The 12,782-nt window shown below is 48.7% G+C and overlaps 2 protein-coding genes across 4 annotated transcripts in view; one reads left to right on the forward strand and one right to left on the reverse strand.

The window, feature by feature from the left end:
- Mcm3ap (minichromosome maintenance complex component 3 associated protein) overlaps window positions 1-3,181 on the reverse strand; it is a 46,301-nt gene extending 43,120 nt beyond the window's left edge. The window contains exons 1-3 of the mRNA XM_028773916.1: window positions 2,821-3,181; window positions 950-2,270; window positions 578-801 (exon numbers count right to left, since the gene is read on the reverse strand). Coding sequence (XP_028629749.1) covers window positions 578-801; window positions 950-2,165 — 1,440 coding nt within the window. The 5' untranslated portion in view covers window positions 2,166-2,270; window positions 2,821-3,181. The remainder of the gene's footprint in view (window positions 1-577; window positions 802-949; window positions 2,271-2,820) is intronic.
- An 87-nt stretch (window positions 3,182-3,268) lies between these two features.
- Ybey (ybeY metalloendoribonuclease) lies at window positions 3,269-9,638 on the forward strand. Of its 3 annotated transcripts, XR_003712253.1 has the most exons (6): window positions 3,269-3,331; window positions 3,715-3,944; window positions 5,275-5,403; window positions 7,521-7,589; window positions 9,093-9,356; window positions 9,500-9,638. XR_003712253.1 is itself a non-coding variant. In XM_028773955.1 (5 exons), the coding sequence occupies exons 2-5, from the start codon at window positions 3,735-3,737 to the stop codon at window positions 9,177-9,179; spliced, it is 495 nt and encodes a 164-aa protein (XP_028629788.1). In that variant the 5' UTR covers window positions 3,269-3,331; window positions 3,715-3,734; the 3' UTR covers window positions 9,180-9,638. The 3 variants fall into 3 exon arrangements, 2 of the variants coding, with proteins under 2 accessions (XP_028629788.1, XP_028629789.1); XM_028773955.1 differs by having other exon boundaries at window positions 9,093-9,638; XM_028773956.1 differs by having other exon boundaries at window positions 3,289-3,549; window positions 9,093-9,638.
- The last annotated feature ends 3,144 nt before the right edge of the window (window positions 9,639-12,782 follow it).

Consider the following 12,782-nt stretch of genomic DNA (forward strand, 5'->3'; position numbering starts at 1 on the left):
GCCAACCTGGTCTACAGAGTGAGTTCCAGGACAGCCAGGGCTACACAGAGAAACCCTGTCTTGGAAAACTAAATAATAATAATAATAATAATAATAATAATAATTCTAAACCTAGAATGAGCTATTTGAAAAGAAAATCTACTTGAGTGTTTTTCCCTACAGTCTATCAAGCAAGCAACCAATGGCTGAAAAAGGAAAAAAGTTTGTAAATGTCAAAGGTAGAGCCGGAGAGACAGCCAGCAGTTGGGAGTACTTGCTGCTCTTCCAGAGGGAGGACTGGATTTTATTCCCAGCACCTACATGGTGCTTACAACCACCTGTTACTCCAGTTCCAGAGATCTGCTGCCCTCTTCCAGCCTCAATGGGCATCAGGCATGCAAGTGGCACAGACAGACAGACATGCAGGCAAAACACTGATATACAAAAAATAATTTTAAAAATGCTTTTTCCAAGTGGCCAAGTTCAGGACTCAGAATAGGGGCTCAGTGGTAAGGTGCTTGTAGATCATGCTCAAAGCCCTGGGTTTGATCCTCTGCGGCACAGGAAAAGTAGCAGGAGGCAAGCAGGGGGTACTCACATGATCAAAAAAATGAATCACTGCGAGCTTCTTGCTGCGCCTGGTGAAGACCCGCTGTACTTTAGCGATTTTGCTGAAGTGGTTCTCCAGTTTGGCTCTGTCGTTGAGGTAGTCGGGGATGTTCTTGCACTGGATGGCGGTGAGCTCTAAAGAAGACACGCCCCCGAGGCTGTCCGTGCTCTCGCTTCGCTTACTTTGGCGCACAGACGGTCCCCTGAGAGGATCTGGAATTCAGAAAGCAGACACGTAAGTCCATCAGAGACAACACTTCCAAGCAAAAGGAGGCACGGCAGGATAAAAGGCAAAGCTCACAGGACTTAAATCAAGTGACCACGAGGGACACTGTGCCTCGTGCACACTTTTAGGACGCACCTTCTTTTTCATCTCGACCTTCTGATTCGTCCTCTTTACTCACAGCTGGAAGCCGGGAAGGTCCCAGGGTGGACTGACTCCCTCCTGGGACGGCCACGTGGTCACTTTCCCCAGATTCCACGAAGCTACTCTCCTTCTTGGACTCCTTGCTGCTCAGACGGCCTGCTTCTTTATTGCTTTTGAAGACCTCCTGTATCGTCCGGCCAAACAAGGTGCCTCCCCGGGGTCTGTTCAGGCGGACTGGCCGTTTATCTGGGGGATGGTCGCCCCTGGACAGGGGGTCCGAGTCTTCCGCTGCCTCGTGGCAATGTCTCCTTGGGGAGCGATCTTGGTCCTCTTTCCTCTTTAACCCCTTCATGGGCGTGGGAAGGGGCTCCACCAGGGAGACAGCTTCCTCACATCCTTGGCGGATGCTTGCTTTATTAGCTGGGAAGGGCTCCCCCAAAGACCCAGGTGCTGCTGTGGGGAAAGAAATGAAGCTACTGTTCGAGCCCCCAAACGCTGACTTCGGTCCCCTCTTTTCCTCTTCTACACTTTGGTTCGACAAAGCAGGGGTGAAGGCAGACGTATTACTAGTAACTGGTTTCGAGAAGATAAAATTTGAACTCGTTGCCGAACTATTTGTCACCTGCGGGAAAGAAAAAGGGGTCAGGCCTCCAGACCCGCTACTCACTGGGTGGGAAAATGTGAAGAATCCAGAAGCAATTTGGCTCTGGGTTTTCTCCGGCTCTGACTCAGCCCCCAAGATTGGTTTGAAGACTGCATTTTCCAGAGGTTTAAACTTGAATTCTGTCTTCCTGAAACCAGAACCCGCTACTTCTCCAGTTTCCGGTCCAAAAGTAGAGCCACTAGGGAAAACCCCGACACTAGAGGTCGACTTAAAGGTGAATGCTGTACTTCCGGGCACAGATGAATTTGAAGGTCCAGAAGTAGCTGCAAAAGAAGGTGTGGATTCAAGACCAGAGAAGAGTCCAGCGCTTGAGGTTTGGGTGAGTCCGAATGCTGGCAGGGAGGAGGAAGAATGACTTCCTCCAGAGGGTGTTGCAAAGCTCGGTACTTGTGAAAATCCCAGGCTCTTGCTGGCTGTGTTGTTCTGTCCAAAAAGGGAAGGCTGGCCAAATCGAAATGGTGACTTCGTCTGATATGTTCCTGTGGTGCTAGAAGACACTGCAAAAGCACTGGGCTGCTGCCCACTGAACGGGTTCACCGGGTTCATCTTCGACCCAATTATCTGAAGGCAATAAATACGGTCTGTACACAGTAGCTCTCTTCCTTAAATAATCTGTTGCCTGGGGAAGCTCTCCTTCATCCTCAGGATAACCTGAAAAACAAAAGTTTTGAACATCACAGCATAGTTTCTTGCAGCCCATAAATCACAGATATTCTAAAGACAATTTTTTTTTTTTTTTAAGATTTTTCGAGACAGGGTTTCTCTGTGTAGCCCTGGCTGTCCTGGAACTCACTCTGTAGACCAGGCTGGCCTCAAACTCAGAAATCCACCTGCCTAAAGACAATTATTTAAAAGGCAAGGGGCACAATGGGCCGCCGACCACTCACAGAACCAATAGGTTTTGGACACTGGGTATGAGAAATAAATTATGGTGTAAGGGGGGGAGGATAAAGTTTTTTTCTTTTTCTTTTCTTTAAAGACAAGGTCTTACTTAGCCCAGGCTTGCCTTAAACTTACTACAGTCAAGCACAACCTTAAGTTCCTTTCTCCTGCTTCGGCCTCCCTTCTGTTGAGACCACAGGTGTACTCTATCAGGTTTAGATGAAGCCTGACCCGTTAAGATTAAAATAAAAATCATTTTATTCCATTGATAACTTCTCGGGGAAAAAAATAGTAATAACACGGGAAAAACATCACTTACCAGGTTCTTGCGATCTCCAAGGCCAAAGAACTACAATGTAAGTTAAAATGTTACTGCTTTGATGTCCTACCATCTCATTTTTCTCCCAGTAACTCGAACTTGAGATGCCCTGGTCTAGAACTAACAGCTTTTTTCCGACGCTCGCAACAGTCAGGAAACCGGCCGCTAGGCTAATAGACGTCTTCGAGGGAAGATTGTGAAGCCAGGCCTTCAGCAACTCGGCCAGAACACAGAGAACAACGGAGGCCGCGGAAGGAGCAGGTCCGCCAGAAATCCCCACAGTCGCAAGCGCTCGTGCTCGCCCCACAGTCTGCATCCGATCGTTACCGGGCCCACGGCACCATAACACACGGGCCGCTGGGGCGGGCTCTTAGATGTGTGCTACGGACCTCAAATTCGTAGGACCAACTTCCGGTCGTCCGCATCCGGCTTCCGCTCTCTGGGGTGTGCTGCTGTTGATCTTCCGCCAGGCAGTCCGCCGGGCTGGCGGCTTCCTTCACGGTTTGCTTCGGTAAGTGCGCGGCGATTTCCCCCCTTGTGCGGCGTAGAAGCACCTAGTTCGTGCGTGGATCCTTCCACCTGAGTGCCCGAGAGACGCTGGACCCACAGCGACCCCATTTTCTCACCCACACTCATCCTCACCCCGTCCTGCACCATTGCAACCGCCCCAGACCACCTACCTTCTTCTGCACATTGTGCCCAGTATACCCTGTTCATTCGTTTCCTATGGTAAGTGTAATTTCCCTTAGAATTGCCAACAAATTCCACCAAATAAAGTTGTTTTATTGTGAGCGCGTGTGTTTTTTTTTTTACATAATTTATCACTTTCTAGTACTTATGAGTCTTCTCTCAAACTTTTAACCACAGGTTCCTTCCAACCATTTTTTTTTAAAGGGCTGGGTGTCCTTCCCGAAATGAGTTTGGTGATTAAAAATCTGCAGCGGGTTGTCCCCATCAGAAGAGTGCCACTTCGCAGGAAGATGGATTTAGTCAGGAGTATCTTAGGAGTGAAGAAATTTGACCTGGGGATCATCTGTGTTGACAACAAGAGTATTCAGAACATTAATAGGATCTACAGGAATAAAAATGTCCCAACTGATGTACTTTCTTTCCCATTTCATGAGGTAAAAAAAACAAAAACAAAAACATGTTCTTCTCGTACGGCTTACCTTCCTTCCAGAATAGTTCCTGTTAATTATATTACAGATATGGTTATCTTTGATTTTGAAATTTTCTGAAAATGCATTGAAGTCTTGCCTGTTGTAACTGTATGCCTTTGATCCCTTCTATTCTAGAGGCAGATGCAGTCGAACCTTTGTGAGATCAAAGCCATCTTTGGTCTGCATGGTTAGTTCAAGGCCAGACAAGAGCGCCTTTCTCAGCTGGGTGGTGGTGGTGCCACACAGTTTTAATCCTAATGCTTGGGAAGCAGAGAAAGGCAGATCTCTGAGTTCAAGGCCACCGTGGTTTTACTGAGTGGTTTACAGAACTGCCAGGGCTACATAGAGAAACTCGGTCTCAAAACAGAAGTGAAGCAATATGAGCTATACCCCCATTAAGTCATTAAGTATGTCTGTCCCTAAACATCATAATTCCTCTATGCCGGGACCACCCTCACTAACTCAGTGCCCTCAGGGAATTCAAATAAGGCCCTCTGCAGTTTTAAGTGTACCTCAGTAGTAAATGCTTGGACAGAAAAGTAAAAACTGGTAAGCATGTTCAACAAATTCCCTTGTGATAGCTACAAGGAACCACACTGTTTAAAATGCTTCCCCCATTGTTAGCAGCGTAAACAGGAATAATCCTTTGGGGGAGTGAATTGATAGTGAACGGTGCTTCAAGAGACAGTGAAATGAGCATAGGCCATAACCCACTGGTGTCACGCCTACAGAGAGAAATCCAAACCGTGAAGAAGGTACAGTGTGAGAATGTGGCCGGGTGTTTGCCTTATTGCTTAACAGGAAAAAAGTGGCAGGCAGACAAGTGGGAAAGTGTGATTGTGTCCATATGCCAATTCAACAGTATGGAATGTGACTTTGAGAGGGATTTAAGGGGATGGGGGATGGGAGGCTTAGCAGTTAGAAGCACTGACTACTCTTCCAGCGGTCTTGAGTTCAATTCCCAGCAACCACATGGTGGCTTACAACCATCTGTAATGGGGTCCAATGCCCTCTTCTGGTGTGTCTGAAGAAGTGTGCGCATATAAATAAAAAATACATGTTTAAAAAAAGGGGGGCATAGTTAATTTGATGAAACCAAAGCACGTGGGGGCCACTGTGTGTGGTAAGTATGCATCCCACCCCCCTCAGACTCTTTGATGGTTCTTAGCCTCCATTCTGCAGCTAGGGCATCCTGTGGTCAGGAGTTCCGTGCCCTCTGTTAAACAAGTGAGCCTAGTCGTTGCAATCCATGTAGTGTCTGCCAAGGCCTCCGAGTTTGTTTTCTCCTTTTCAGAATCTGAAAGCAGGCGAATTTCCTCAGCCTCTCTCACCGGACGATTATAATCTGGGAGACGTTTTCCTAGGAGTGGAATATATCCTCCAGCATTGCAGAGAAAGTGAGGACTACTATGATGTTCTGACGGTAAGTGGAGGTGCAAAGCCACATACACTGGCGGACAAACTTCGACCACAGAGAAGGTTGAGGAGGAGACTCCTGTGTACACACAAACTCACGAGCATCCACATATACCACTTGTATTGATGAGGAGAACTTAAAAGGAGAGACAGGAAGCTCCCGGCTTGAGGGAAGAACATACTAGGGAAAAAAAAAAAGTCTAGGAGTTCCCAGGGACCTTTTCAGCTTTTATCTCTAGAAATGAGACCATGTTTCCCTAATTGAAATGTGCTGGATTGGCGACTTATTACGCTACCCAAAATAGAACAGGAGCCTCCACCTTTCAGAGTTTGAACAGGGGAAGGGGAACCTCTGACTAGAGAAAACGTACCATCGTTCAATAGAAGCACTCCACTTTGGCAGAACAGCCATAGCCTTCGCTGTCTGTGAGCCTCCTAGAATTTAAGAGTAACCCAAAGCAGGCCCTGGAAGTGGCCCAGAGTTAAGGGCGTGGCCTTGGCCTTGTGTCCTTAATCTAGAGTAGTTCAGCCTGTGCTATAAGGAGGGGAGGTTGTAATTCTCTGTTGTGAGGAAGGTGGCCCAGAGCCAACATCGAGCACTGCCCGTTGACACAAAATAACAGCTCTGCCTTAAAGGAAATAAGAAGCTAGTTTATTCTGAGCCAAATATAGGTGGCTACTGAGGTCAAAGAACAGATTTGGGTTACGTGTTACAACATGGAAAGGGTTATGTGAACTTTCATAGTCCTGGAACAGACGGAAGACACAAGTCAGTGCAGTCACCGGTGACTTTCAGTGCACACATCAGGTAGACAGGATACCGGGTGGCGGTGGCAACTCTGCTGGTTTCCCATGTGACTGCTGAGTGTCCCTGGCTTTAGGGATGGCAGAACCTAGAAGTGTGACAGACTAACTATACTTTTCAAGAGGCGGTCGGCCCAACAAGAGGATATTAGGGCAGATACTGAGCTCGGTAGTAAATGGTTATTAGAAGGGGCTAAAGATAGCTCAAAATAACTTTAGCTTGGTTGGCAGTAGTCCTCTATAAATCTTAGTGTTCTGGTTGGCCAACGCTAGACAGCATGCAGGCTCTTCATTAGCTATGGCCTCTTCAGACCTGCTGCAGACCTTCAGTCCCCACCCCTGGGCTCTGTTCTACCCCGCCTTCTGTGGGCATAGCCTGGTCCTGTCTGCAGTTAGATGCAGGCCACGGTGATCCTCCCCTTCCAGCCTCTGCCTCCACCCACCTAGAATCCTTTGTCTCCCTGGTCACTATGGCCACTCTGCACAGATATCCTGACCTTGGTTTATGCCACAGTCATGAGGCTTCACTTCCCAGAGTTAAGCCTACATCCTCGGCTCCTTCCTTCTCTCTCAGAGCCAGCCCTGCGCCCATCTTCTCTTTTCTTGTGTTTAGCCTCTTGTGCTGCTTAACATTGTTTTTTTATTCCTTAGTGATGTAGGGTCAGGCTAGAGGGATGACTCCGTGGTTAACAGGAGCCACTGTTCTTCCGGAGAACCTGAGTTCTCTTCCCACCACCTGTGTCAGGTGTTTTAGAACTGCCTGCAACCAGCTCCAAGGTATCAGATGTCCTCTTCTGGCCTCAAGGACGTCTGCACTCATGTGCACATACACAGACACATGCACACGATTTAAAAAGAATAAGAATAAGTAAATAAATGAATGGACGTAGACTCACTATACCGCCGAGGTCTTGAACTCTTGGATTCAATCAGTACTTCACTGCAACCTTCTAGATCTCTGAGACTACAGCCATGAGCCACCCCTGCTTAATTCTAATTAGATTGCCAATACTGCCCCGCCAGGGACAATCGACTCCCTTTACCTGGGCCCAACCCCAAACAGTGTTGGTCCACACTAATTAAGCAAACTGAGTGACTTGTTCTGTTTTAGACAGGAGGTTGGGATTGCAGCTCCCTGGTACCACTGGCCTAGACAGGAGAGAGCTGGGGAGAGTTAACTCTCGCCCAATGCAGTGACTGTGTATCCTGTCCCAGCGTCCTGCCGTAGGACAGCTCAGTCTTACAAGGGTACTCTGTGACTCTGAAGGGGCAGCTTTCTGGAAGATCGTCCCTGAGCTGACGTCTCAATTACTCCAACAGGTGACAGCCACCCATGGACTCTGTCACCTGCTGGGCTTCACCCACAGCTCCGAGGCTGAGTGGCAAAAGGTAGGAGTGGTACCTGTGTAAGGGGCTGTGTGCTACCCCCAGATACAACTTTAACCCCTGGGCTGCTACCCCCCACCCCACCCCCCACTCCCATCCCCCATGGTAAGAGGCAGGAACTATAGCCTCCATCTATCCTGCCTGAAAAGGTGAGGTCTTGGGGCTGGAGAGATGGTTCAGAGGTTAAGAGCACTGACTGCTCTTTCAGAGGTCCTGAGTTCAATTCCCAGCAACCCCACGGTGGCTCACAACCATCTGTAATGGGATCTGATGCCCTCTTCTGGTGTGTCTGAAGACAGCGACAGTGTGCTTATACATAAAGTAAATAAATCCAGCTCCTCATGATACTTACTCCTGAAAGGCACCTGGACAGGCAGATTAAAAGTTAGATTCCGCCGAGCAGTGGTGGCACACGCCTTTAATCCCAGCACTTGGGAGGCAGAGGCAGGTAGATTTCTGAGTTCAAGGCCAGCCTGGTCTACAGAGTGAGTTCCAGGACAGCCAGGGCTACACAGAGAAACCCTGTCTCGAAAAACCAAAAAAAAAAAAAAAAAGTTAGATTCCCTGAATGATAGCTATTATTGATGGGGGTCAAGGAACACTTAATGTTCAGAAAAACATACAAAAACAAAAAACAAACAAAAACCCTTACCCATCAAGTAATGCTAAGTAGTGGTTTATTTTAATGGCTGATGGGTACCACACTTAAAGCCCACCGCCTTATCCAATAGGCTTGGGTCATGTTTATAAATAGCTCAGGATGAATTTTTTTTTAAGATTTTCTGTTTATGAGTGTGTACCTTCATGATTTTATGGACATTGTGTGTGTGTGTGTGTGTGTTGGTTATCCCAGAGGTGGGAGTCGATCTCCTGAAATTAAAACTACGGGTGATTGTTAGCTTCCTGATATGGGTGCTGGGAAGCAAACCCAGGTGATCTATTAAAAACAGTGAGTGCCCTCAAAACTGCTGAGCCATCTCTCCAGCACCCATGAATGAACTTTTTCTTTATCAATTAAAAGTAGATCCTCGCCGGGCTGTGGTGGCGCACGCCTTTAATCCCAGCACTTGGGAGGCAGAGGCAGACAGATTTCTGAGTTCGAGGCCAGCCTGGTCTATAGAGTGAGTTTCAAAACAGCCAGGGCTACACAGAGAAACCCTGTCTTGAAAAACCAAAAAAAAAAAAAGTAGATCCCCATCTGGTTCTGCTACCACCCAGCCCTGTCTATGGCCACACCCTCCCTGCCCCACACTTCCCTGGGCCCCGTGTGTGCCCCAGCTTCGCCCCCTCCTTTGGGAGCCCACTCCCCGCTGTCCTGTCCTTTGTATCTCCCGTCCACCCACCTCTCTGAGTCTCTGTTCAGTTGCTGCTGATAGACTCATGCAGAGCCTGAGAGGGCCGGGGGTTGGGGAGGCTTCCAAAGGAGGTGAACCCTGGGGGGACTCTGACTCAGGACAAAGGTCCCCAGAGTCCCCTCGTCTCAGCTTGTGTGCTGCTGTGTTCCAGATGTACAGCCAGGAGAAGCTGGTGCTGGAGGAACTGAGCCGTTACACCGGAGCTAGCCTCCAGCCCCTGAGCAGGGGACTCTACTGATGCCTCAAAGCTCTGAGACAGGGAACTGGATGGACAGAGTCCTGTCCCTCCGCAGTGGATCTCTGCTGGTCCCTGCATCAGCCCACACCACAGCTTCATAAGCGGACATCGGCTTCGGAAAGTACCAAGGAAGTGCCTGTCGGCCCTTGCTCTGATTAGAAGGCTGTGCGGACTATTGTAAGCACAATAGGGCGTTCTAAGATAAGAAACATGGATGCCCTTATGCTTCCTTGGGTTTCTAACTGTAGAGTCTGGGTGGACTGCCCTGTCTCCCTGAAGTGGAAGGAACATACCAGAGCACTGAACTCTATTCTTCCTAGGAGGATAGGCGACTGCAGACCAGCAGGCCCAAAAGGACAAGGTTCGGGCTGGAGAGACGGCTCATCCGTTAAGAACACTGACTGCTCTTCCAGAGGTCCCGAGTTCAATTCCCAGCAACAACATGGTGGCTCACAACCATCTGTAATGGGATCTGATGCACTCTTCTGGTGTGTGTCTGAAGACAGCTACAGTATACTCATATAAATAAATAAATCTTTTTTTTTTTTTTTTAAGGACAAGGTTCCCACCCCAACCCTCAGGAATTCTGTGACCTGAACCTTGCTTTCCTCCACTCCAGAGAGCCACCTTGTGCCCTCCCTTTCTTAAGCTGTTAGCTGTAGACACTGTAAGGCAGCCCACTGACCCACAGATCTTGTCTCCTGGGGCCAGAGAGTCAGGTGTGTCCCCCATCTGTGTTGTTGTGTGTAACTGTTGTAGATGACATCTATTTTATTTGGTGTGTGTGTACGTGTGTGGGCGCACATTTCCCACCGCGTGCATGTGGAGGGCAGAGCACAGCTGGCAGGAGATGGCGCTCTCCTTCTGTTATCTTCTATTATGTGGGCCCCGGAGATGGAGCTCAGGCTGTCCGCCTCGCCATCCCACTGAGATCCTGTGGTCCGGTCACTGGGGCTCCCCCTAGTGGTTGTTAGAGGCATAGTGATTCTGTCAAGGCCCGGAACATGGAATTCTGGGTGACCTGAAGTCTAGCTCTACTGGACTTGCTGAATGCCTATGCAAATCTGGATCACACTACTTGTTGCAGTAATTATTTAAAAGCGGTCATTTTCTTGGGCCGACTAAGCAGCGGTGGCTCTGCTTAGCTCTGCTTAGCTCTGTCGCCATGTTTTGCAACCAGAGGCCTCTGCAGCTAGAAACGGCCAGAGGCTGTGCGTGCACCACAGCTAAAAACGGCCAGCCACAGACACCAGCCCTGCCACCCACGAGATGCCAGTGCGGGGGATGGCTCTGCCAATCTTCCATGCTGTCTTCACATGGTTGGGCTGAGCCCAGACCATCTCGCCATCCACCCAGTAACCGGTATGAATGAAACTCTAAAAGATTAATCAAAGGCTTTATATGTTTGGTAATGTTCAATAACAATATGCCCATACAATTAGAGGTGCTTTCCAATTAGCTAAACTAAATATAAGTCTTCCCAGCATATAGCCAGTGACCTTGATCCTAGTTAGGGTTTCCAGACCCCTCTACTGGGTGTACCCCCCACCTCATACGCCTATGCCAGCCTGTTCTGTTCCCTTCTTCTCGGCCATCTAACTAGTTCGTTGTCTTTGAGCATCCTTGGGAAATGATTGCTTCTGTGCCGCTTATTTTTCCGTTTCCCTTTTTCTCTGCTTGGTATTTCTGGTCTGGTGTAATCGGTGTTTTTTGATTTATTTGATTTTGCAGCACTAGGGATGGAGACCAGGGCCTTGTGGCTTGGCGAGCGCTCTACCACATTCCCAGCCTGTTGCTCTGCTGCCCTAAATCTGTGGTTTGCCCAGCAGCTGTATCTGAGTCCAGCTACACTGTCATGAGGACTCCAAGCCTGCGGGGGCGGGTTCTGTCCTGTTCCGGGAGGCACAGCGATCCTTGATACTTCCACAGTTTGCGTTTATTCCCAATCTCTCACTTCCGTGAAGGGCCTGTGATCTTGATGAGAGCTCCAGAGACTCTGTGGATTGGCTGCTCACACACTTGGGCCATCTTTAAGATCTCTGGGACATGCTGTGCACAAGGGCTCTCAGTCCCTGTCACCACTGCTAAGGGGCGTGACCAAGAGAAGCTTTTCTCCCAGTCACTGGAGACTCCTAAGCCCACTACAGGGCCTACTCAGACTCTCCAGCCTCCCACACGTGGGCCTCAAACAGCAGGCTTGAAGGGGCCTAGAAAAACTGTGCGTGAGGGAGGGTCCATGCTCACTCCCTGGTGGTGCTCCCAGAGCCAGAGTGCTCGCAGGTGCTAGAATAATTCCTCCCTGTTAGCCTAGTATCACTAGGCCATTAGAGACAAACATCTGCTAAATATCTTCCCTCTATCAAATTAATAATCATATGAGCGGAAAAGCATGTTAGAACCATCATGAGAAAAGGAAATTGTGCGCGTTCCTTAGCTGGCGCTTCTAACAAAACCAAGTTTCTCTGGAATCATGCCCCAGGGTACACTGAAAGACAGCTCTGTGGGAAGCAGCATCAGCACCACCCCGAGGCTCCCTTGAACGAGTGGCATTGGCTTGTTTATCCACATGGACATCACGTCACTGTCTTCACCGCGTGGAAGCCAGGTCTGTCACAGGGAAGGTCCGCATGTGGCTAACTGGCAACTCTGAGCATCCTGCCTCTGATCTGCGGGGCTCCAGGGATTCTAAAATAGGGACCAGCTTTATGGTGAGGAACTTAGCAAATGAAAAACTTAACCTTACGCAAATAAAAGCTTACTATAATTGGGGAAAAAAAAACATCCATAAAGGCAGGTGGAATGTAGTATTTGGTTTCAGATCCTGAGACCAAGAGCTGAGGTGCATATTTTGCATGGCAAAGCATACCCTTGCCTCCAGGTTCTCCCAGCATCCCTCAGTCCCTACCTGGACCTTTCTAGCCCATGGTCTGGACTGCCTTTCCTCCATGGGTTCTTTGCTATATAGCCCAGGTATTTTGATCTCCTTGCTCTTCTCTTCTTCTCTCTGCACATGCTATTTCTGTCCCCGTCCCCCCTTCCTTCCCTGTGGCAACTTCCCTGGCCCCCTTAATTGGGGCCAGTGAACTCAACTGCCCAGTAAACCTATGGTTTCCCAAAAACCTGTGTTTATGTATATTTTAATCTGGCTTGAACTGGCTCATTTCGCTGCTGGTGGAGGTGGAGAAATAACTTACCATGTAGCTCTCCAGTGACCCCAACTAGTAGGGAGACTGAGGCAGGAGAATTACAAGTTTGAGGCTAGCCTTACGTCTCAAATCAATAAGAGGACCATGGCTGTTAATGGAAAAGTACTTGGCTGGTGTGCTCGAGAGCCTGGGTTCAGTCCCATACCACATACACACACACACATACACACACACACACACACACACACAAAAATCATAAATCTTTAAAAATAAAATGTTAAGCCAGGCGTGGCTATTCCAGAGCTCAGGAGGCAGAGGCAGATGGATCTCTTAGTGTGAGGCTTGCCTGCTCTACACGGAGACTTCTGGGACAACCTGACCAGTCTCAAGAAACAAAAACCAAACAAAATCCATTAAAATAACAAAGAAGCTAGGCGTGGTTAGGCATGCCTGTAAG

The sequence above is a fragment of the Grammomys surdaster genome, unplaced genomic scaffold, assembly GCF_004785775.1.
Source record: "Grammomys surdaster isolate TR1022 unplaced genomic scaffold, NIH_TR_1.0 237, whole genome shotgun sequence".
NCBI lineage: Eukaryota > Metazoa > Chordata > Mammalia > Rodentia > Muridae > Grammomys > Grammomys surdaster.

Coding starts and splice junctions, on each gene's coding strand:
- Ybey (XM_028773955.1), top strand. CDS start 3,735: ATGAGTTTGGTGATTAAAAATCTGCAGCGGGTTGTCCCCATCAGAAGA. Junction 3,945..5,274: donor TTTCTTTCCCATTTCATGAG/GTAAAAAAAACA, acceptor TCTCCTTTTCAG/AATCTGAAAGCAGGCGAATT. Junction 7,590..9,092: donor CCGAGGCTGAGTGGCAAAAG/GTAGGAGTGGTA, acceptor GCTGTGTTCCAG/ATGTACAGCCAGGAGAAGCT.